Raw genomic sequence first — 22421 nt, forward strand, 5'->3', positions numbered from 1 at the left:
AAGGACGCGTCCAGCCAGCACTCACTTTCTCCCCGGATCCAGCGCGTACTCCTTCGACCGGAAGAAAGCGGGCCTCCGAGGCTTCCGTACTTTCCGGACAGCGCTTCAGACTCCGCCCCCGTCGCGCCGCAGAGCCAATCGGATGGCCCGCGAACCCCATCCGGGTCCTCGCCGGGAACCGCCCCGTCCGCCCGGTCTCCATAGCAACCCGCCCCTTCCGCGCCTCCCTATTGGCCGCGGGTCGGAGGCGGAGCCTCCCTGAGCCCGCTCCGGCCTCCCGCGCGCGCATTGGCGCTCACTGCGCAGGCGCTATCGGGCGGACGGGTCGCGTCGAGGGACGTTCTGAAGCGACGCGCTGCGCTTCCTGCGAGGGAAAGTCCAAGCTCGAGACAAAAGGGGGGAGGTGAGTAGGAAACATCCGGGTCATTGGCCGCCGCTGCCGCCGCCTGCATCCGGGACACGCGCCTTTGGCCACTACGCGGTAGGCCTCCTCCTCCTCCGCCGAGGAACGGAGCGAGCGAGCGAGAAAGCGAGCGAAGAGGCCCCGGCGGGAGTAGGCCTGTGCCTGCGCCTCTGGGCCCCGAGGGCGGTCGGTCAATCGGTCGGGCCAGGAAGGGGCGGCCAAGGTCAGGGGGGTCCGTGCCGGTCGAGGCCTCCCTCCTCCTCCCGGTGCCTTTGCGGCCTCTGACTCCCTCCCTCCCTGGGTCTGTCTCTCTGTCTCTTCCGCTCAGAGCTCCGGAGCAGGATGTCTGGGATCGCGCTGAGCCGCCTGGCGCAGGAGAGGAAGGCCTGGAGGAAGGACCACCCCTTCGTGAGTAGAGAAGGCGCCAGGGGACCCGGGAGGGAGGCAGGGACCCAGGGAGGCCGCGGGCCCTTCCCGGCTGACCCCTTCCTCTCGCGCCGCCGCAGGGCTTCGTGGCCGTCCCCACCAAGAACCCCGACGGCACCATGAACCTCATGAACTGGGAGTGCGCCATTCCGGGGAAGAAAGGGGTAAGGCTGCTCAGGAGGAGCGAGGGAGGGAGGGGAGGCTGCCCTCTTGGGCCTGGGAGGGCGAGGGAAGGGAAGGGGGCTCCAGCCGGGGCTGAAGGCCACCCTCCCTCCTTCCCTGGGCCTTTGTTCCCTTGCAGACGCCTTGGGAAGGAGGCCTCTTTAAGCTGCGGATGCTCTTCAAGGACGACTATCCCTCCTCGCCCCCAAAATGTGAGTCTGGCGCAAGGCCCTCTCTCCCTTCCCTGGACAAAGGCTCCGGAGGCTTCAGCCGGGGAGGGCTTGGCTCTTCCAGGGAGGGAGGCCTCCTCCCAGTGGGGCTTGCAGGGGCTTCCCGTCTCCGTCCTCCCTGGGCCTTTCCTCGAAGCGCTTCTACTTGCAAAGGCTGCGCTCTGGGCGCCAACCCCGTCTCTCTTTGCGCAGGCAAGTTTGAGCCCCCTCTGTTCCACCCCAATGTCTACCCTTCAGGCACAGTGTGCCTCTCCATCCTAGAAGAGGACAAGGACTGGAGGCCTGCCATCACAATTAAACAGGTGAGTGGGACTTCGCTCGGCCTTCGCCCCGATCCAGTCGGTGGCCCTTTGCCTCGGCTGAAGGTGGAAAGCGTCTTCTGAGGGGTGCTGTCAACCTGGACTGGCCTTTTTGCAGGTTTAAAGCCTAGACGCCTGGGAAGTAACTTGGTAACAAGCCAGACTGGTTTTCCAAGTACTTAGTATTGTCTTTAGGCCAGCAGCAAGAGTCTGGGATGTCAGCCCTTCCTGTTGCTTACTGCCTTGCCCTTTTACCCGGGGATGGAACTGTCCAGTTAAACTGACCCTGTTCCCTTTCCCTTCCCAACAAACTCCCATAGTCCATCAGCAGGTGCTCTGAAGACGCCAGCCACAGATGCTGCTTGCGAAACGTCGGGGAGAAACCCTTCTAGAACATGGCATTCACAGAGCCCCCTCCCCCCCAAAAAACCCACCCAAAATCCACGTTTCATGTTTAGAGACTTCTGCATGAGGGAGTCTTCAACATTTTTAAAAAGTCATGCTTGTTTGGTTTAAATCCATGGCAGTAAATCACCCTTCCCAGGATCTTGCTAGTGATGAACTGAGCTGTAAGTCTGGCTTAATGCTATTGCAATCCACCTTTTTTAGTCACTGAAGGGGTCAGAATTCTCAATTGAACCCAAAATCGAAAGTAATCAAAAGCCCCGTTAGCTTCAGGACCTGCACCCAAAGCCATTCAGGTAATGAGGAGAGCAGGCAGTCCCTGAGAAGCTTCTGGCTGCGTCCCTGCAGAGAATGGTGGCTTCCTCTGCTGACGCTGCCAGGTCCTCCGGAGGCCTCTACAGATGCTGCTGCTGCTGCTACTGTTCTGGGTCTGCCTACCAAGGCCTGGCCGGGCGCCTCTCGGGCCACTTGCTCTTTGCCAGTTGCTTGTGGCCTGGACTGGGGGCCTGTCCAGATAATAGGTGGATGGTTGGGAGGGCAGACCGGATAGTTCTTCATGAGGATCTCAACCCATGTTGGCAACCTCAGCTGAAGCCTTCTTTTCTTCTGTGCTTATAGATCTTGTTAGGAATCCAAGAACTCCTAAATGAACCAAATATTCAAGACCCAGCTCAAGCAGAGGCTTACACAATCTACTGGTGAGTAGCTTTGTCAAACCAGGGTCTTTCATGACTGGATTCCCTCTCAGGCAAAGCAGTTCAGAGAACCGTAGCTTCATCTGTACCAAATGTTGTAGTTGGGTAATTTAGCCTAGAGAATTAAGGATGAAGAGATGAAGCGATAGCAGCTTTCGCTGGTGTCAGATGCGCTGCCAGGGAGAGCATGGGCCCCAGCACAGCCCTTGGCAATGGAGCAGGTCGCCCCAGAAAGTACTGGGAAGTTTTCAAGCAGAAATTGGATGTCCACCTCTAGTAATAGCTCTTACTCCATGGTTCTCTGTAGAACACTTCCCTTGCTTTTTGCAGATCATTAGCCGTTTTGTATTTTTGCTTTGATTCTGTCTTACAGCAACCTAAGGCAAGAACCTATCACTGGGTTTTCTTGCCTTTGCCTTCCTCTGAAGCTGAGTATGTGTGGCTTGCCCAGGGTCACCCATTGGGTCTCCATAGACAGAGGAGCACATATCATGCGTTCAGCTTTCTGAGTGGGGCAAGAGAGGTTATTCCGTAGCCTCCTGTCCACTATCTAGTATTCTTCCCCCACAAAGGTGCAGGAAAGGGAGGAGGCAACTGGGCAGTGAAGACCTGGAGAAGTGTGTGTGAAGAGTTTAGTGCTCTGCATCCCATGAAAGGTCTTGGATAGATTGTTTTCTGAGCATCTTTGAGCAACATAAAAATAAACTGATGCTGGGACTGAGTAAAGTTTAAACATCTGCTTTCTTTCTCCTTTGCAAAAAAGGCCAGTGTATGCAGAGCAAAAAAAAAACCCATAACTTTTTTGTTATGTCGCTTTAAGTGTGGCTGAAGGAAAGTGTGCTTTTGCCCCCATATTTGATGGCTGAGTATGTGTAGCCTGCATGGTGGCTTGGGTTTTGTGAAACACATAAGGAGGGTGTTTTTGGAGGTCTGTCTGATAGAATGAGGCTGGTATGGCTGATAGTTGCATTAAGGAAGGATTCCTCTTGTCTTGTCTGCCAGAGGGATAGTGACTGACTGTTGGGGGTCAGCCCCAGATGCCAGGCTGCTCCAGTCGTCTCACTTTAGTAGTGAACGCCTTGTGCAACTCTGTTCTTTGGAAACCAAGTTCCTTTTTTCCCCTTTATGTAGCCAAAACAGAGTGGAATATGAAAAGAGGGTTCGAGCACAAGCCAAGAAGTTTGCACCATCATAAGCTTCTGTCATCCAGCATCTTTAAAGGAAGGGATTAATTGGCAAGAACTTGTTTACAAAACTTTTGCAAATCTAATGTCGCTATGTACAATTAATAGTCACTTAGGGGAGGGGGTTGTCTGTGTGCCATTTTCCATATTCGCCACTTGTATACAGTTCTAAATTTGCTGAATTGCCCCCCGTTTTTTCATACAGGGTCTCTTCCTTCAGTCTTTTGTATTTTTGATTGTTACGTAAAACTTGCTTTTATTTTAATATTGATGTCAGTATTTCAACTGCTGTAAAACTATAAACTTTTATACTTCTATAAATTCACTAGTATCTCTAGTTTCTTTGCTCTCTGATGCAGGCATGCTTTAAACTGTTTAGAATACTTTGCCTCTACTTGGCTGTAAGAATAAAACCAACCCTCTGCCCTTTTTTGTCTTCTATCAGTAAGGAATTAGGTTGTTGTTGCTTAGAAGCCTCAGATCCAAAGTCAGCCAGCATCTTGATTCTGCATCACTTCCTTTGTGTTTATGGCGTTTTGTCTGTGTTGCTGTTTAGAGTAAATAAACTGTTTCTATAAAGCTTGTTGTCTCTTTTTTCCCCCATAATAATTCTTCTGTCACTTCCCTAGAAGCCCCTCCGGCAACCACTTGCCACATTCAGTCCAGGCAGCAGCCAGGGCAGCGCTGGTTGCATGGACTGGCCAGTTGGCAATACCACCGAACCCCTTGCTTTTGTTGAGCCAACAGATCTGGGAGAGGAGACCCACCACTCTTGCGGTAAAGAAAGCTGCATACATTTCACTGCTGTTAATGTGGAAATCATCTAACCCTGATGCTTGAATCTGGGAACTGTAACAGTAACATGGCTGTTGCTGTAATCATCTTCATGATCCTGTGAGAACAACATGCCCAACATCAGAGAGAAGTTTATACTTTAACTTCTTGTGCGATTGTCAAACATCTTTTCTCCTTTTCACCAAAGCCCTCTATTGTCCTTCATGAAGGGGGCTGACTAATCAAGCAACATCCTTGGCAGAAAATGCTCTTAGGTAAGCAATTATGAGTACCTGTGTTTACAGGGTACAGTGGTGCCTCGGGTTACGAAATTAATTCGTTCCGTGGCACTGTTCGTAACCCGAAAAGCCTTCGTAAGCCGAATTGCCATAGGCGCTAATGGGGAAAAGCCGCGGTTCCTTTTAAAATAGCGCCGAAGTTTTTTCGTAACCGGGAACAATTATTCCCAATGGCATTTTTTCGTATCCCGAAAAATTCGTAACCTGGGTATTTCGTATCCCGAGGTACCACTGTAGCTACAAAAATTAAAAGTAAACAAATATGGAACATTACCAAAGTGTACACTTTGGCCAGCCTGAAAACAGAAACAAACCATAATTGTAATTTTTAAAGTTTGTATCTTAGAAGTGGACACAATATACACAGTCGTTCTAAAAGATATTAATGAGTGGGTTTTACCTTCTCAAAACAAGGAAGGGAACAATGGAGGAAAAATTGCTCAGCTCTCAGGAATGCCAGGATGAGGGTCTCTCTTGGGCGGCAGAACCAGGGCTCAGAGGGTCACTGTCAACAGAAGGCCTGCTCTCCCTGTTGGCTCAACCCATTTGCCCCATCCCCATCTTTGAGTTCCAGGGTACTTTATAATGGAAACTGGCATGACAGACTGCATAGAATCCCTCCACTCCAAACTCACCCCACACACTCAACACACAAACAATACAGTTTCAAAGGAGTCCAAGCCCCTGAAAGTGAACAAGGTGCAGAAATGCAATTAGCTGGGTGCTTACGGTTCTGCGTTCCTTAGCACCAAAGCCTCTATTTTGCAGGACAGTTTTAAAGTTATGTAGAGAGATCTTATTGCACCTTTGAGACTTAACTGAAAGAAAAAAGTTGGCAGCACAAGCTTTTGTCGACTAGTCTTTCTCAGATGCGTTTTTGAAGTTAAACACTCATATTAATTCTCTCCCCGCTGAAACATGCCTTTTTTCTCATCTGATGAAAAACCAGTGAACCTTTCTCTCTTGCATGGCACCTTGCTCCATTTTACCAGAAACCAAGGTAAGCTTTCTGTCACTGCTTTTCTTATTATCTGTCCAGAAAAGGGGACCAGGGACATCAGATTCTATCCCTTCATCTATCTTTGCGGAGGAAGGCAAAACCATGACCTAGACTGCCTGGTCTTGTAACAGCAATGCAGCTGACCCTCAAGCTCAAAGGAGAAGCAAGCCAGAAGGCTTGGATGACACTTTACTAGCCAGGGCAGCAAATGCCCTATTCGCTGCCCGCCAGCCACTTGCAGCCTCTCCCAGGTAGATTCTCAGAGAGGGAATGGCAGGATTTCCAGAAACACATGGAGGCAAGAGCCCTTCACTGTTTCTTTCCTTTAAACATACTGACAGTTTCCTTATAGCAATACCCAATCAAGACACGAAACTGGTAAGAAAAGAAAATGGGGAGGAGGCTGTTGCAGTAGAGGAATTTACTAGGCAAGCCCAGTCCAAGTGTGAGCCAAAAAGCCACTCGCTGGATGGGGAAGGTGACTGACAAAAGCCCGTAGCCGATGAATGGCTCCTCTTTCCGTGGTTGGGAGTGGAAACAAGGTTAATTCTAAGTGTGTTTTTGCCAAAGCACTGACAAGTCTTAGGGCCGGAGAGTCACTATGTCTTCCATGGCCTCCTGTGCAGCCGGCTTGCTGGGAACAGCGCTGGGGGCATTCAAATCCTCAGGAGTGCTGCTGTCGCTGCTGTTGCTCTTTTCATCCTCATCTCCTGATGTTTCTTCCTCCGAACTTTCATCTTCGTTAATCCGTCTGCAACCGGAGACCATCATTAATGCAAGCCAATAATAAGTCCAGAAGGTATTGAAAGGAGAACCTTAGAGGACTTACTGTGAAACTCCAACTGGCCTGTTGGGATTAGAAAACTCCACCCCAGAGTCAACATCAAAGGGGTCTGGAAACAAAGAAATCAGGACTATTATGCTCTTCCCTTTTTCTTTCTTGAAATGTCAGCAAGAAAACCATTTCTATAAATCTCACTGTACAAGATACAAATACTTAAGACGTAACTGTAAATAAAACTACAAGTACGATGAAGTCCCAGCAAGGTAGGGCTAATGCGCAGCTGTCCATAAGGGCCCAAAGCATTGGCTGTCAGCAGGCAGAGGGATGTGTAGGCCTGCCCCAGACGCAGGGCATCCTTGCGCCTGTTCTGCCTGGCTTAAACCGAACTCCAAAGAACTGGGAAGTATCTGGTTTAGGCTGAAAGGGATGGTCCTTCCAGCCTCTTAACTGAGGGCAAAGTGTAAGCCAGTGATGCATGTACAGGGAAACATGGCAGCTTGTCAGAGAGGCCAAAAGGCCAAAGAGACCTGGCACATGAACTTAAGGGGGCAATTTAAGGGGGGTTATTGGGAGCGTCTGATGCAAAACGCAAGAAACGAGCCCGTGGATTTACAGGACTTAATGGTAGATGCCACCTATTCAGGAACAGCAGAAAAGTGTATCATGGAGGTGGCAATACACTGAGTGTTAGGGAGGAAGCAATAAACCGGCCTGGATCCTCCTAGCATTTCTTACCCATTTCCAATTCTTCCTTTTCTTGTGCATGAGCCAAAAATTCTCTCTCTACTTTCAGCACTTCCTCTTCATTGGCACAGGCAGCGTATTTCTCTAGGAGATCTCTATTCAGATCAAGGAACGCTTCTCCCCACTTAAATTTGTGCAAAAGAACTGTGGCAAAATCAGAGAATCCTAAAACAAGAAAGAGATGGGCATCCGTTGTCAAGCTTCTAGTAACTGTGTAAAACCCAGCCCTTCACTTCTCTGCATCTGAAGCTCTGGCTGCAACGCTACATACACTTTATTGACACATGAGGGAACTCTGAAGGCGGAGGTCTCCAAAGTCTGAGCTGAAATCAAAAACAAAGAAGAGTTCTACCTACAAAGCAGTATATGCCTCTAAGGAAATGCAGCCTGGCCTATCTTTAGCTTGAAGTTAACTCTGTGCCTACCCTTAGTCACGCTGTAGCAGTTAGTAGCTCCTTCCTGCCTCTGTGTGACCAAAGCCCCTCACTCTGGACTGGCCAGAGCAGTGGTTCCCAACCTTCCTAATGCTGTGCCCCTTTAATACAGTTCCTCATGTTGCGGTGACCCAAACCCATGAAATTATTTTCGTTGCTACTTCATAACTGTAATTAAATAGGTGTTTTCCAGTGGTCTTAGGCGACCCCATGAAAGGGTCATTTGACCCCCAAAGGGGTCCCGACCCACAGGTTAGGAACCACTGGGCTAGAGCCACAGAGCCCCCCATTCACGGAGCACCCTGGCCGGCTCCAGTGTCTGGATATGTGGCCAGCCCTCTGCTCTCCTCCAGACATAACAGGCAGCGGGTGGGGGCTCTGCGGAGGGTCTAGGGGAGCCCCATAGTACCCCAACACTATGCTGGGCCGTGCAGGAGGACAGCCAAAGGATGCAGAGAGAGCAGCAGGGCAGAGGGGCTCTCAGGAGCAGAAGGAAGAGCGGGAAACAAAGCTCCTGCAAGATCAGCATCGCTAGGGACTCCTCTAGTGATCCAGGGAGATCAGAAGGACCGCTTCTTCTCCATCCTCACCCACAATGCAGAGAGCGGCAGCAAAGGCTTCCACGCAGGAGAGCTTCCAGGGCCGGCCATAATTCACAGGGTTTGCAGCCACCAAGAAGGGCAGCAGCCGCAGGCAGCCTCCCTTCGTCTTGCTCAATGGCGTCTGGTCCAACTTGGCCCACGAACAGTCGATGGCGGCCACTCCGCTCTGGGCCACCGTCTCCCTGGGAAAGAGGCAGATGTGCTCAGGAGCGCCGGGGCCTCTGCCACCGCTCTCCCTCCCTGCGCTTTAGAGACGGAGGAAGGGCTGCCCACAGGCCCTGGGAGGCCAAGAGGCAGAAGCCGGAGGCTGGCGTCCCTCCTCCGCCGGGGCTCAAAGGAGGCAGGGCCCGGGCGGTTTCTTGGGGGCGATTCTCAGAGGCTGTTTGCTTTGCCTGTGACCTTCGGCGTCTCAGGAAAGCCTTTGGAGGCAGGGAACCCCGGGGCCAGGGCTGCTCCTGCCTCTGCAGAGACGGGGCCTCCGGACCATGGCCTCCCAGGGCCCCCTTCGCAGCCCCAGAGGCCGAAGCCCTGGGGAAGACTCCCTTCCTCGCAGGCCGCCCTGCCTGCCTTCCTTCCTGGGCCCCTGTCCTACCTGTCGGCGGGGGAGAGGCGTCGGTGGGCGGCGGGGCTGAGGACCAGGCCCCCGAAGCGCCTCCCGAGAGGCAGCGTCCGCGCCAGCCCCTTCCGCGCCAGCCTCCGCCCGGTGCAGCGCCGGCGATCGCACTGGCCCAGCTCCCACAGGAAGAGGCGCGGAGGGGCAGCGGGAGACGGGGCCCCGCCAGCGCCCGGCTCCGGCTCCAGGGAGGCTGCGGGAGACAGAGAGCTATCCGGGCTCAGCCTTCGCGCCGCCTCCTCCTCCTCCTCCGAGGCCCCTCTGCGCCGAGGCTCGCCTTCGCCTTCCCCTTCTGCCGGCCCGGCCCTCGGCCTCCTCCTCGCAGCCCTCCTCCGCTGGCGACCCATCGCCGCCTCGCCGCTGCCCTCCTCGCGCTTCCGGGTCGGAGGCCAACCGGAAGAAGAACCTCGGCCACTTCCGGCGGAGCAAGATGGCAGCGGCGAGGAAGAAGAGGAGGAGCGGGAGGCCGCTGCTGCTGCTGCTGCTTCTTCTGGCGGCGGGTAAGGAAGGAAGGAAGGAGGGCCCTGGCCCCGTTGTCTTAGTCCTCCCTCCACTCAGCCTCCGCCTCTCTTCCAGGGCCGGTCGCCGGAGGGAAGATGAAGGTCGTGGAGGAGCCCAACAGCTTCGGGTGAGAGAGAGGGAGAGGGAGGGAGCCAGGGAGGGAGCGGAGCCGCCAGCCCTTCCTTCCTCCTTCGTTCTTCTTCCTCCTCCTCACCGCCCCCCTTCCTTCCTTCCTTCTTTCCAGGCTGAACAACCCCTTCCTGCCTCCGCAGCCGCCGCCCTCGCACCGCCTCCAGCCCAAGGCAGACCCCTCCGACCCCGCAGGTCAGTAGCTCCGGCGCCGCGGTTCCCGGAGGGAGGGAGGCAGCGGGGCCCCGGGGCTGGCTCTCATCCGGGGCCAGAGGAGGCAGGGGCCTTCCTTCCCTCCATCCCTCCCTCCTTCCTTCCTTCCTTCCTGTCTTCCTCTTCGCAGGACCGGCTCATCTCCTGCAGCTGTCAGGGAAGTGCTTCAGCTTCGTGGAATCCATGTGAGTCTTCCTGGGGAAGCGGGGCCTCCGTCCGTCCGCGGAGGGAGTCATCTGCTGGGCTGACCGGCCTTCCCTCTCTTCTTCCTCCTCCTCCTCTTCCTCCTCTTCCTCCAGGTACAAGTACGAGTTCTGCCCCTTCCACAATGTGACGCAACACGAACAGACCTTCCGCTGGAACGCCTACAGCGGGATCCTCGGGTAAAAGCCCCGCAAAGGACTCTGAGGCCCTCCTTGCGCTCTGGACTTGGTGGCGGTTTGCGGGAGGGCCTTTGCAAAGGCACCACTTTCTCCCCCGCATCCACTTTTGCTTATGTACCGCTGAGTCTCCATGAACCCAGAGTATCTTTAGCCGCACTCCTTTGCTGCTCGCAGCATGGGGAGCGCAAAGGCCAGGAGATGAGAGATGAGAGGAAGCATCTTGTCTATGTCAGGGACTGGGACTGTGTGACTAATGGACCAAAGAAGAGCTTACGAACTCTCCTTGCCTTAAGCAAGCTGGAGGGGGGACCAAAAAGAACTGAGTTCCCAGGCTGCCTCCTTGGCCTCCTTTCCCTCGGACCTCCCTGCAATGCCTCTGGATGCATGGCTTTGCAGGCGCTTCCTTTCTCTGCTTTGCCTCCGCAGGAGAGACTCAGCTCCACCCTAATGGCTGGTCATTGTCAAAATGGCAAATCACGGAGCATGGCAGAAATAGCAAAGCACATAACATGGAGGTTGCTTTGCGATGTCAAACCACAGACTTAGCTGAAGTCTCATAACAGATTGCAGTCAAATTAGCATCTAGAAGGCATTCTTACCTATAAAGAGGTGACTTCACAAGCAGCAACTGCACCGGTTTTTAAATTACACTCATCCTTCGATGATTGTGGCATTGATATTTGAAGCTTTGATTATTCACGGATTTGATGGATATGTTCTCTCTAGAAATATCTAAGCCCTCCAGTCCAACTCTGTGCTCAACTTTAACTAAAAGCCGCACTGAAAGACCTAGAGAGTCATAGAGAGAGGACTCTACTAGGCCTTTGTAGCTTCTCCAGTTCAGCTCTATGGTCAGAGTCTGTCAGACGTTGACTCCAGAGTTGCCCTGGAGGACCTAGAGATTCCTAGAGAGGATACTCTACTAGGCCTTTGTAGTTCCTCCAGCACAGTTCTGTGGTCAGTGTCTGTTGGACGTTGGTCACAGAGTTGCCCTGGAAGACCTTGAGATTCCTAGAGAGGATACTCTACTAGGCCTTTGTAGTTCCTCCAGCGCAGTTCTATGGTCAGTGTCTGTCGGCCGTTGGCCACAGAGTTGCCCTGGAGGACCTAGATCAGGGGTAGGCAATCTGCGGGCCGGATGTGGCCCGGCGAGGCCTTGGGACCGGCCCCAGCCCGATCCTGCTGCCGATTGCCACCAGGGCCTTTAGGGGGCAATTGTCTATAGAAGCCTCAGAAACATGCATTTATATTAACATTTTTTTAAAAATCAGCAAATTTTTTCGCGTGTCCTCCATTTTTTTAAAAAAAGTGTCTACCATTTGAAAATTTTGTCCTACATTTGTCCTGGTTTATTTATATAATTAATTTTTTTAAATTATTTATTTTTTTGACTTCGGCCCCCCAGTTGTCTAAGGGACAGCAACCCGGCCCCCGGCTCAAAAAGATTGCCTACCCCTGACCTAGATATTCCTAGAGAGAACACTCTCCTAGGCCTTTGTAGCTCCTCCATTGCAGTTCTGTGGTCAGTGTCTGTCGGACGTTGGCCACAGAGTTGCTCTGGAAGACCTTGAGATTCCTAGAGTGACTACTAGGCCTTTGTAGCTCCTCCATTGCAGTTCTATGGTCAGTACCTGTCGGACATTGACCACAGTTGCCCTGGAGGACCTAGAGATTCCTAGAGAGAATGCTCTACTAGGCCTTTGTAGCTCCTCCATTGCAGTTATATAGTCAGTGTCTGTCAGACGTTGACCATAGAGTTGCACTGAAAGACCTAGAAATTCCTAGAGAGGTGTCCTCTCAGGTAAAAACATGGTGTTTTTATTATTTGTGTTTTTCCCATATTCACAATGGGATTGTAGTTCTGAAGGTTCCTGTCCAGTCACAGAATTATTATTTCACTTTGGGGAGGGAGGTTTCCCCTTCGAAGACTCAGCTGGAGCACTGATCGCACACTGCCTAAGATGCATTGGCTACACCTTGGTTCCACATTCGTAATGCTTGCTTTAAAGGCACACTGAGGGAACACCTCAACTTCGCTGGCAAAATGGCTGAAGGCCCATGCACTGTCTGAAAACTCAGTGCTATTTCTTTTTTCCCATTGTGTTTAGCAGAAGGGATAAACCCTTAAAAACAGCTTTGTCAATGCCAACAACCCCCACCCAAGTCACAGGTCACCACTCAGTTATGGGGGGACTGGAGCATAGGCTTCTTGGTACAGTTCCAAATTCTGCTTTCCATGACTTCTGAAACTAATGAAGAGGGACCTTCCTGGAGTTTTGTGTCCAGGAGAAGAGAGAGCTAGGATCCCATCACATAATGGCCAATGGCCTGAGCAGTGGTCTCTCAGCCTTGCCTTTGGGAATCGGCCGTTCTAGATGGAATTGACCGCCTGCCTCCTCATACAGCGCCCAGGCATCCTGTGTCCGAAGGAATCGGACTCCCCTTAGATGTCCAGAGGAAGGGGAGGAGACACCCATCCCTCCCCAGCAGCAGAGTGACCAAGGCAGGAACCAAACTGGAATGATCTTGATAGTTGTAGGTTACATTATTGCAGATTTAACTTTTGAACAGTTAAATCTGCAATTTTTTTTAAAAGCCAGCTTTTGCCAATATTTGTTTGTGTTCAGTTTCATGATTGTTTGTCACACAGTCCCCTCTGATATACTTGGTTTCCATCTAGAATCTGGCATGAATGGGAAATAGAAAACAAGACGTTTGTAGGCATGTGGATGAGAGATGGCGATTCGTGTGAAACCAAGAACAGGGAGACAAAGGTAAGAGGACAAATGGTGAGGGAACCTGGCTTTCTCCTGGTTATGCTTGCTTCACTTCTTCCGTTTTGTCTGCTTTTTAGGTACTTCTTGTATGCGGAAAGAAGAACAGGTTGGCCCACGTGTCTGAACCAAGCACCTGTGTTTATTCCCTTACCTTTGAAACGCCACTTGTGTGCCACCCGCATTCTCTCTTAGGTACGATAAATACATCTTTTCAGGGGTGGGACTCTGGTGCGAAGCCCTTCAGATTAGGCCTTTAGGCCGGGTCCCTGCTGGAATGGACCTTTTGGATGAGGTGCTGAATGGTAGATCAGAACCTCCAGGGAACAAGCCCCTTCTCCCCGCAACTCCCTTGGGCTTCACTGAGCCGCCCAAGACCCTGGCTGTCTGTGAGAAACAGCTGGCTGCAAAAAGGAGGAAGACCAAAGGGATTTTCTCTTGGTTGTTCAACTGTATTTTAACAGCCTTCTGATCTGCTGTGTTGATGTTACTCAGAGATGTCTGAACTGTTAAGATGTTTGCATTTTGAGATTGATTATTTTGGGACCACAGCTGTACTGAGAAATTTTGCTAGATAAATGCAAAAAATACAGCTGTTACATCCGTTAACAGCAGAGTCAGATGGTAGTTGCTGCTAGGATAAGAGTCCGTGGCTGTTGGAAACGTGAGGGGTGCACTGCCATGTTGAGCAGAATCCTAAGTAAATTTTCAGAAGTGCAAAACATTAGTGGTAACAAAATTAAGGGAGAACCCCCCCCCCCTCCAAGAGTGGCATCTGGATGAAGAAGTGGAAGAGAGGGGGAAGGCTGCTGGGATAGAGCTGAGTCCTTGTTAGTTATAGGGATGCAGTGGCTCAAGGGGTAAGACGCTGGCTCTGTTGATCACAGGTCCGGCAGGTGAGCAGTTCAAATGCCGCATGATGGGGTGAGCTCCCATCACTGGCTCTTTGGCACTTTGGCTCATAACGGAGATAAGCACCGGCCCCTACGGCCAGACACGACAACCTTGTCAATGGGGAATGCCTTTGCCTTTTACCTTGTTGGTGATGAGGCAAGGCGTAGGCTTCTTCTGTAGCACCCGTTTCAGCTCCCACAATTCTTGCTGCGGCCACATTGGCTACTGGGTCCAGTGGTTCCCTGTGGGGTTAGGCTTTTGTGTTGTTAGTCATGGCTCTGCATCAGGGATTGTTGCAGCTAGCATACCTTTAGGATACTGTAAGGCTCCAGCCTTCTCCCTCTGTCTGGAAGCAGATCAGATGTTCCCTTTGAGCCAAGCAGCCTAGGTAAAGAAAGAGATGCTTCCTTGTTGCAGTGTATCCAGCCCTGTCTGAAGTGCTCCAGAAAAAATGGGATGCAGTGGAGCAGTTGCTGTATGATGAACTCATCACAGAACAGGTAAATCTCCCACTTCTGTGTGCTTCCCATTCGGAGGGTGAGAGTGGGTTTCCTCTCCAGGCAGAAGCTGCTCCAGAGCCCTTGGATGTCTGTGGTGATGGCCAGACCTCCATGCCTAGCCTTCCTGGAGCCTACAGTTCCTAAGGCTTGGGGAAAGGCTGCCTTTGGGTACAACTACTGTGGACCCTTCCCATTCATGGGGTTCAGTTCCAGGGTCCCCACTGGATGGGACAAAAGGGGGAGGCCACACCCCATACTATTTAGTGGGCTTTATCAGCACATCCGTGTGCATGCGCCGCCATTAAATAATATGAAATGTGGTGATCTGTGGGTCAGGTGTATGGTTGTATTGTGTAGTTTACAGCATGTTGGATAAAAAACTGAAACAGTAAATTAACTCATTTCCTATAAGATGCAGTTTAATAAAGAAATGTATTATTTAGAAATAACTGAGGAGCCAGGTTTGAGTGTTGGATGATGGAGTGGTGGATTTGAATCTTAGGCCTTGAACAGACTGGCCTAAAAGGGTGGCCTGAGGGTGGAGTTGAGGCATTGCATCCACATGACACACACCCCGACTCCGCCCCCAGGCGCCATGGTGCTCCTCCACGGTGCGTCCATACCATGTGGCGCCAAAGGAGCGCCATATACACGTAGCGGCCTGGGCCTGGCACCCTTTCCATGGCACGAAAAGGAGCCGCTCCTTGGGTCAGGGCTGCAGCTGTTTGTACAACCCCTTTGTCTCTTTCTTTACCCAGATTAGAGACTAGGGTTCAAATTCAGGCTCAGCTCTGGAAACCTACTGGGTGCCCTGGACAAGTTACACGCTCTCAGCCTCAGAAGGCAAAGGCAAGCCCTCTCTGAAGAAATGTTGCCCAGAAAATGCTGGGATAGCTTTGCCTTAGAGTTGCCACTAAGTCAGAAATGACAACAGCAAAGAAATAACTCAGATAATTGTTCAGATGTGTGTACCAACAACGTACACTTTTAAATATTGCTGGTATACTAAACTGAACAATTGTTTGAGTTATAGATGACACTTTTATTTTATTTTTATGACCTACTGAGTATTCATTCCGCTGTTGATTAGCTCTTGCCATCCAAAAGTGCTTCCCAATATCTATCTGGAATCTTTTTTCTTGTGATTCTTGTAATTGGGATTCCTTGGTTCATGTTTCTGTCTGGAGCAGCAGGAAAAAAGCTTGCTCTATCTTCTACATGCTACTCCTTCTGTTATTTAAAGGTGATGATCTTGTCACCTTTTGCAAGCTAAGCATACATTGCATTTTTATTCTATTTAGTAATATCATTTGTATTTGTATTTGTATGCTCTCTTTCTCCCAGAAGGGGCCCAAGTTGGCTCAGCAAATATACATAGCTCCCTAAGCTGTTCTTCATAGCTGAATTAACCAAATTGATCCATTCAGTCTTTCTCCGCCTCTCTTTCTGATGGTCTCTTGGAATAATTCAACCTGCGTTAACCCTTAGTTACAAAATTTGTAACTAAGAACACTGTACTGGGGATATTGTATTGTGTCTTGATGTTTGTGTAGTTTTAGCAGAAGGAGGGAGGGTTAAGGGGATTAGGGAAATTGTATTATTGTCTGTATATTTGTTTTATTGGACTGTTATGGATGTTGACTGTTGTTATGAATAGGTATATTATTATTGTTGTTGTTGTTGTTGTTGTTGTTATTATTATTATTATGTTCCTAGACCTGTTCCCTTTTTGCTTACCTTCCTCTATATACACTGCACTAAATATAGGGATCGGACTGTACATGAATTTTGAACAGGGAACTTGATTTAAAACTAGGTTTGTTTTGGTACCCCCCCTTCCCCCAGGGATACAAGAAAAAGCTGAGAGAGATCTATGAAGAAGCTAGCTTTTTTAAATCAGCAAGAGAAACAGAAGAGAAGAGAACAAAATCCCCACAGGAGACATTTGCCTCCTTGGAAAGGTGCAATAAGGTACATGAAGCGGTGCTCAGATCCTTCCTTGGCTGGGAACCTTGGCTGATCTGTGTAGTTCTTATCAAATGGAAGCAGGTGGGGAGGAGGAGGGATGTTGTACCAAGTCACCAAACAAACAACCCCCTGCTTTCGATTAATATTTGTCCTGCAGCTAAAAGTGGGGCGAATAAGTGGCACTGGAAATGCCCCATGGCTCCTTTGCAAGACTTTGTGCCTCAGGCCTGTGTTTACAGATGTCTCCCAGAGAGAATCAGTGTCTTGATGTGAAGGATGCCAGTATTCATGCTTTTTGCTTTTGTTTGCGAGGCCTCTCTACCTGGATGTTTTGTATGTTATTACATTGATGTTTATGCTTGTGGAGAACCCATCTGAGATTAAACATTCCTCCCTTCCTTCCTCTAGGATTACAAGAAACTTTCTGAAGATCTGCAGAAACTTAAACATTTATTAAGTCAGCATGGTGTTGCATATGAAACTGTCCTAAGTAAGTCTGACATGTCCCCCTCCCCCTCCTCTTTATTGCTTACTATAGTTGCAGTCTTAAGAACGTATGAAATTTTGAGAATAAAGGTAGGAATGTAGTAGGAGGTTCTTCAGGGAACTTCCCAAACACTTACTAGATGACTCCGCCTGAGTCTGTCCACCAAGAAAGCAAGGGCCCAAGACTGTTTGAGTTCTTCGCTTTGAGGGGATTGTCTTACTTAAGTGGTTCTGTCTTTCTGTCCACCTTTTAAAATATGCAGGGCATGAACACTGAATGGAGCTTTCCTTGTCAAATAATTGCTAATTAGGGTAATGCTACTAATGGCTAGTTATCTCCAGGTGGGACCGGGAAAAGCCTCCCATCTAAAGCCCTTAGGAGCTGCTCTGCCAGTAGACTGTATGGACCTCAGTAAGACCTGTTCCATTATTTCTCTCTGTTACAGCTGAAAGCAGTGATGAAAAGCACGTTGCAAAAAGGCTTGTGGTGGAAACGTCAGCTCCTGCTGTTTTGTCAAAGGCTTATCGGCAGCTGCGTGGAGATGCGGGGGCCTAGAACGGCTCCCTACCAAGGAACTGATCTGTTGGCTTGCTCAGCGTCAGTCAGCCGTTGGCCATCCAGATGGAACTGTGAAAGGAGAGCGTGCGTGGGCCGTTTCCTCAAAAGGCAGAGGCTCCTCAGGGCTGCTCCCGACAGGACTCTCCCAACTGTGCCTCTGGGGCTGTGATAGCGAGTGAGTGGAGCCATGGGTGCCTTTGTGCCGGGATGCTGTGCCTGAGGCAGTTCATGGCCATCGCTGTTGTACTCTATCTGCCTCTGAATGATCCACTCTGTTACTACAGGTCCTGATAACACTACCATCAGAGAACATTTTGTTACACCTCCTCACTGTCTACTCTCCCTACTCCCTACTGTCCAGAAAAGGTGCCATGGCTCCCCATTCAGCCATTTGAAAGGGGCAGTGCCCTGTTGCTTGTTGTGGGATTTATAACCCATTCAGAGAAGGCACCATGATTCTGCCTTCGTTGTCTTTCTGCCCCTTGCTTGTGGGCTGCGTTGCTGGTTGATGGAATGTCGTCCTATAAAATGCATTGGTTGATTTAAGAAGCCTTACTGACGCGTCTTTTAACTGAACGTAAGTTGCTGTCCTAATTTCTTATTGTTTGCTAGCCGCTGTGATGCGTGAAAGATGTCTGCTCTTTGGGTCCCCCTAAGGATAAAGCAATTGTAAACCTCTTTTTCCTTCACCGCAAACTGTGTCTCAGGACTAAAAAGGATCTTGAACACCCCCCCCCCTTTAGTTTGAGACTTATTCAGAGCCTCAGCAGTTAAGAGGCTAATCCTCCTGAGTCTTCTGTCTGGGGCTGAAGTCTCCAACGGTGAGCTTGGGTTTCTTTTAACCTGATAATTGAATTGCTCCCAAAGTTATTTTCCAAGAACCATGGACCGCTGTCTTAGAGACGCAGAGACTTGTTCCCATGAGCCTGCCAGTTGCCAGCCATAAGCTTAGTCTTCCTAAGTCTGACGCTATTCAAAAGGTCTGCAAGGAAGCCTGGTCAACCCCAGCTTAGCCTGGCAGGTAAGGGCTAGTCCCCACTGAGCAGAGTTTGCTGGGACTTTGAAATCCAAGTGGTAAAACTGGACTTTGTTTTTTAGTTTGATGCAAATTCAAAGCTACCTCTAAGGAGGGCTGGAGGGGGCTCTCTTTGGCCCTAGCCCTGGAGCATTCTTGAGCTTTTGGCCGGCTTTCACTCCTGGGACCCGCTTTGGGCCCCTCCGGCTAATGATCCAGAGGAGGCTCCCTCCAAGCAGACAACGAGGGTTGATCTCTTGCCTTCCATTGCTCTCCAGAGAGAGAGGTCCCAGGCCTGGCCTCCAGAGCAGAAAGGACCCTAACCCTCTTCCTTCCAAGGCCGAGGGGGCCAGAGCCCCCCCCTGAAAGGCCTTGGGGCAGGACGGGGGTCTAGTTTCATTTTTATTCCTTTTAACATGAGATTGCATTTATTCATCCCATTCCGCTTTGCTTCCACCTTTCTTGTTCCTTGATTGGGTGCCGTGTCTTCCGCTGTCCTTTCCCTTCTCTCTCGCTGTCCCCCAAAGGACCCTCGCAGCCGCGTTTGCCAGCGCAGGACTCAATGGGCGGGAAAGGCAGAAGAGGCTGCCATGTTCCTCTGCGGCCACCAGAGGGCGAACAAGGACAGGGAGGAGGAAAAACAGCGCTCTGATTGGCCGCCTATTTCTGAGGGGTTTGGCCCTATGCCTTTACCTGTCCCTTCCTTCGCTTTGATTGGCTGCCTATTTCTGAGGGCAGCATTCCTTTTACTTGCTGGCCCTCCGCGCTTTGATTGGCTGCCTATTTCTGAGGGGCGTGGCCTCATTCCTTTTACTTGGCCCTTCCCCGCTTGATGGCTGCCTATTTCGGAGGGGCGTGGCCTCATTCCTTTTACCACCGGCCTTTCCTCCGCTTTGATTGGCTGTCTATTTCTGAGGGGCGTGGCCTCGTTCCTTTTACCTGGCCCTTCCATCCTCTTACTGGCTGCCTGTTCCAAAACCCCCAGGACCCTAAAATCCGCTAAAAGGGGGCCTTGGAAGGAAGACGATATAGAAGGCGGGGGATGCCTAAAAGGCAGCCTTTCTGCGCCCTAGAGCCCTTCAAAACGCTTTTGGATGAAATTCCCCTCATTCCCCTCGAGGCAGTGGCCCTGTTTTCCCAGGGGGTTATGGGAATTGTAGTCCTTCGGAGTGTTCTGGTGGCGGGAGGGGGGCACTGCTGCGGCCTGTCCACTGCTCAAAGCCACGAAAGCGCCTCCTGCCTTGCTCTCAGCCGCCCTCTGGTGGCGCCCTTGGCATACTGCAGCAGGCTTAATGACTAATGGCTGCTATTCTTCTCTCGGCCGCCCTCCAGTGGTCGCTGCTGCGCTTGCACATGAGGAGAAAATCGGCCAGAGTCATCGTATCATCGCGGTGGTGGTGGAAAGGGGGCTTTGCAAGTGACTCAGTGCAAGTCACACTCTCTCAGCCTCAGAGAAGGACAGAGAAACCCCTCTGGACAAATTCTGCCAAGAAAACCTCTGATAGGTTGGCCATAAGGCAGAAACAACTTGAAGGCACAACAACAACAGTGACAAGAGAGAATAACTTATTCAAGGCATGGTAATCTAAAAAGGGTTAGAAACACAAATCCCATTGAGACCAAAATGGTCTCAGTACTTTGACCCCAGAGATGGATGGTCTCAACATCACAGAGGGCCATCAGATGGTGGCCCTTCTCCTCCTTTTCAGAATGTGGCGAAGGGGGGCCAGGGACGCTTGGGAGACTCGTGTGGGTCTCTCTCTGGGGAGATGTTCAGACCTTCCAAAAAGCTGGGCATAAGAGGCATACTCCTGGCAAAGTTACACGATCGCACTGAAAATGTTCAGACACATCGTATTTATTCAGGACTTCTCCCATAAAGACCCAGGAATGCTCCAGCTACAAACCGTTCATGGGGAAGTCCCAGGAATGGTTTGTTACTGGAGCATTCCTGGATCTTCATGGGTTAAGTCCTGGATAATCATGCCGTCGTCTGAAAATCTTCAGCGCAATGGCGCAATTATCCCGGGAGTATGTTTTTTTCTTTCCCGATCTTCCCATGTCTGATAATCTCCAGAGTCTCCTGGGTTGGTGCTGGGCCAGGCCAGGGCCCCCCCCAGCCCCAGCCCCAAGCCCACTGCTGGTCCCTGCAGCTTCCCCGTCCCTCCCCTTCCCTTCAGCCGTCCTTGCTGACTCTCCCATTGCCTTCCAGTAACACTGCAAAGGCCGCCAGTTCCAGACTTGGCTCTCAGCTGTAAACATAGCTCCATCCACTCACCTTCGCAAGCCTTTCTGGATGACCATCTAAGAGAACGTCCATGAGAGCAACACCACTTTCAGATATGGCTTTGTGGAACAAGCCTTTGGACAGAGGGGATAAAACCTAGAGGAAGAGTACAAGAGGAGGGAAACAGGGAGATCAGGAATGGTCTCTCTCTCTCTCTCTCAATCTCTCTCTCTCTCTCTGCCCCCAAGAGAAGCCCAGGAGAAGGAGCCCCTGCTGCCTCCGCTGGGACCCTTCCCGGGAATATGCCCCCCCCCCCGGCTAAGCCGATCCTAAGATACGGGTTCAAGAAGAAACAGTCTGGCAGGCGGCCCCCCCCCTTCGCCTTCTGCCCCCCTGACGCCCCCCAAGAGCCGACCCCAAGGCCGCTGTCCAGCAGGAGCTCCGAGGGAGGGAAGACGAGGGAGTGCTCCCGGGACCGGGAGGACCAGGGGGCGGGCGGCGGAGGGAGGGAGGAGGGCCCTGGGATGAGCCCCCCGGGGCGAAGGCGGAGGAGCCCTGGGGGAGGGGAGGGTCCGGGACCCCGCATTCCGTGACCCCCCAGGAAGGAAGGAAGAAGGAAGGGGGCCCTTTCTGCACAATTGGGGCCCCCTTTGGCAAAGGGGGGGGCTTTCCCTTCGGAGGGAGGGGAGCTTCTGCTTCGGGCCTCCTCTTTTGGGGGGGCAGCCTGGAGGGGCTCAGGGCTTGGCAGGTCCTCCTCGGGGCCTCTTCCTGACGATGGGCCTCCAAGGCCTCAGGGCAACCCGAAGGGGATCTTCTTGGCCAGAGTTTGGGGCCGTGGCCCTCCCTTGAGGCTGAGAGAGTGTGGCTTGTTGCCCAAGGCTCCCTGGCCGAGCAGAGGCGCTTCCCACTAGGGACCCTGCTCTCAGCTCCTCGTCTGGGGCGAAGGGACCTCGCTCTCGCTCTGGAACTGGGGGCGGATGGGGGGGCAGAGGCCCCGAGCCCCTTCCCAAAGGGGCAAAGGGGCGGGTTCGGGAGGGCAAAGGAAAGCTCGAGGACCGGGCCGGCCTTAGCCCTTGTCCAGCGCGGTCCCCCTGTGCCCCCCCAAGTGGCCTCGGGGCACATCGCCCCCCCCTCTAAAATGGAGGCGCAGGGCAGAGCCTGGTCCGAAATGGTGGCAGAGCCTGGCACAGTCGCCTGGCACTTGCTTGCATAATAACAAGCCTAATAGCCATCTCTGCCAGGAGTTGCCCAATCCCTGGCCCGGGGGAGGGTGGCGGGGGGGGCAGATTCCCTCGACTTTGGCTCCCTCCGGAGGGACTCTGGGGGTGACAAGTGTCGAAAGTGCGCTCTTCTGCCTGAAGCACAATTGCACAACGCAGCTTTGGCGCCGGAGAGGAATGAGTTCATTTTGCTCATGTGAGTTCGTTCCGCCAGGAGGGCCAAGGGCCACGGAGGAAGCCCTTCAGAGGCCCAGGGCCTTTCGGCCTTTTCCTTGGGCCCAGATTTCTCCCCGGCCTCCCTTTGCTGCCCTCCCGGCCTCCCTGGTAACAAGGAGCCCCCTCCCTCCTGCCCCCATCATGGCAAAGGGCTCCGTGGGGCCCCTGGGTGCTGGGTTCAGGGCCCACGCCTGGCGAGGGAGGCAATGGCTCTGCTGCCGCCGGGAGGGCTTGGCTCATTTGCCTCAATGGAAACCCTGGGGAAGAGGAGGAGGAAGGCAT

General features: G+C 52.0%; 3 protein-coding genes across 5 annotated transcripts; 2 read left to right on the plus strand and 1 right to left on the minus strand.

Annotated features, from left to right (window-relative positions):
- The first annotated feature begins 249 nt into the window (after window positions 1-249).
- UBE2I (ubiquitin conjugating enzyme E2 I) lies at window positions 250-4383 on the plus strand. Of its 3 annotated transcripts, none has more exons than XM_042437734.1 (7): window positions 250-403; window positions 732-811; window positions 910-993; window positions 1131-1203; window positions 1414-1523; window positions 2544-2623; window positions 3752-4383. In XM_042437734.1, the coding sequence occupies exons 2-7, from the start codon at window positions 746-748 to the stop codon at window positions 3813-3815; spliced, it is 477 nt and encodes a 158-aa protein (XP_042293668.1). In that variant the 5' UTR covers window positions 250-403; window positions 732-745; the 3' UTR covers window positions 3816-4383. The 3 variants fall into 3 exon arrangements, with proteins under 3 accessions (XP_042293668.1, XP_042293669.1, XP_042293670.1); XM_042437735.1 differs by having other exon boundaries at window positions 308-481; XM_042437736.1 differs by lacking the exon at window positions 250-403 and adding an exon at window positions 495-626.
- Window positions 4384-6281: 1898 nt separating this feature from the next.
- On the minus strand, window positions 6282-9940 carry TSR3 (TSR3 ribosome maturation factor). Its single transcript, XM_042438214.1, has 7 exons — window positions 9801-9940; window positions 9632-9683; window positions 9034-9555; window positions 8430-8623; window positions 7397-7570; window positions 6707-6770; window positions 6282-6628 (listed from the first exon to the last, which is right to left on the minus strand). The coding sequence occupies exons 3-7, from the start codon at window positions 9399-9401 to the stop codon at window positions 6460-6462; spliced, it is 969 nt and encodes a 322-aa protein (XP_042294148.1). The 5' UTR covers window positions 9402-9555; window positions 9632-9683; window positions 9801-9940; the 3' UTR covers window positions 6282-6459.
- Window positions 9462-18007, plus strand: GNPTG (N-acetylglucosamine-1-phosphate transferase subunit gamma). Its single transcript, XM_042438213.1, has 11 exons — window positions 9462-9554; window positions 9631-9682; window positions 9800-9879; window positions 10028-10082; window positions 10197-10280; window positions 12961-13054; window positions 13135-13249; window positions 14366-14448; window positions 16294-16419; window positions 16825-16906; window positions 17349-18007. Exons 1-11 carry the CDS (start codon window positions 9485-9487, stop codon window positions 17456-17458), a joined length of 951 nt encoding a protein of 316 aa, XP_042294147.1. The 5' UTR covers window positions 9462-9484; the 3' UTR covers window positions 17459-18007.
- Window positions 18008-22421: the final 4414 nt, after the last annotated feature.

The sequence above is a fragment of the Sceloporus undulatus genome, chromosome 8 (assembly GCF_019175285.1).
Source record: "Sceloporus undulatus isolate JIND9_A2432 ecotype Alabama chromosome 8, SceUnd_v1.1, whole genome shotgun sequence".
Taxonomy (NCBI): Eukaryota; Metazoa; Chordata; class Lepidosauria; order Squamata; family Phrynosomatidae; genus Sceloporus; species Sceloporus undulatus.

Excerpts from the sequence above, each read along its gene's own strand:
- TSR3 (XM_042438214.1), bottom strand. The coding sequence starts at position 9,401 with ATGGGTCGCCAGCGGAGGAGGGCTGCGAGGAGGAGGCCGAGGGCCGGG. Across the intron at positions 8,624-9,033 it reads CGCCTCTCCCCCGCCGACAG|GGAGACGGTGGCCCAGAGCG; the intron begins GTAGGACAGGGG and ends CCTCTTTCCCAG. Across the intron at positions 7,571-8,429 it reads TGCCGCTCTCTGCATTGTGG|GATTCTCTGATTTTGCCACA; the intron begins GTGAGGATGGAG and ends TTCTTGTTTTAG.
- GNPTG (XM_042438213.1), top strand. The coding sequence starts at position 9,485 with ATGGCAGCGGCGAGGAAGAAGAGGAGGAGCGGGAGGCCGCTGCTGCTG. Across the intron at positions 9,555-9,630 it reads GCTGCTTCTTCTGGCGGCGG|GGCCGGTCGCCGGAGGGAAG; the intron begins GTAAGGAAGGAA and ends CCTCTCTTCCAG. Across the intron at positions 13,055-13,134 it reads CCAAGAACAGGGAGACAAAG|GTACTTCTTGTATGCGGAAA; the intron begins GTAAGAGGACAA and ends TCTGCTTTTTAG.
- UBE2I (XM_042437734.1), top strand. The coding sequence starts at position 746 with ATGTCTGGGATCGCGCTGAGCCGCCTGGCGCAGGAGAGGAAGGCCTGG. Across the intron at positions 1,524-2,543 it reads CTGCCATCACAATTAAACAG|ATCTTGTTAGGAATCCAAGA; the intron begins GTGAGTGGGACT and ends CTGTGCTTATAG. Across the intron at positions 2,624-3,751 it reads GAGGCTTACACAATCTACTG|CCAAAACAGAGTGGAATATG; the intron begins GTGAGTAGCTTT and ends CCCTTTATGTAG.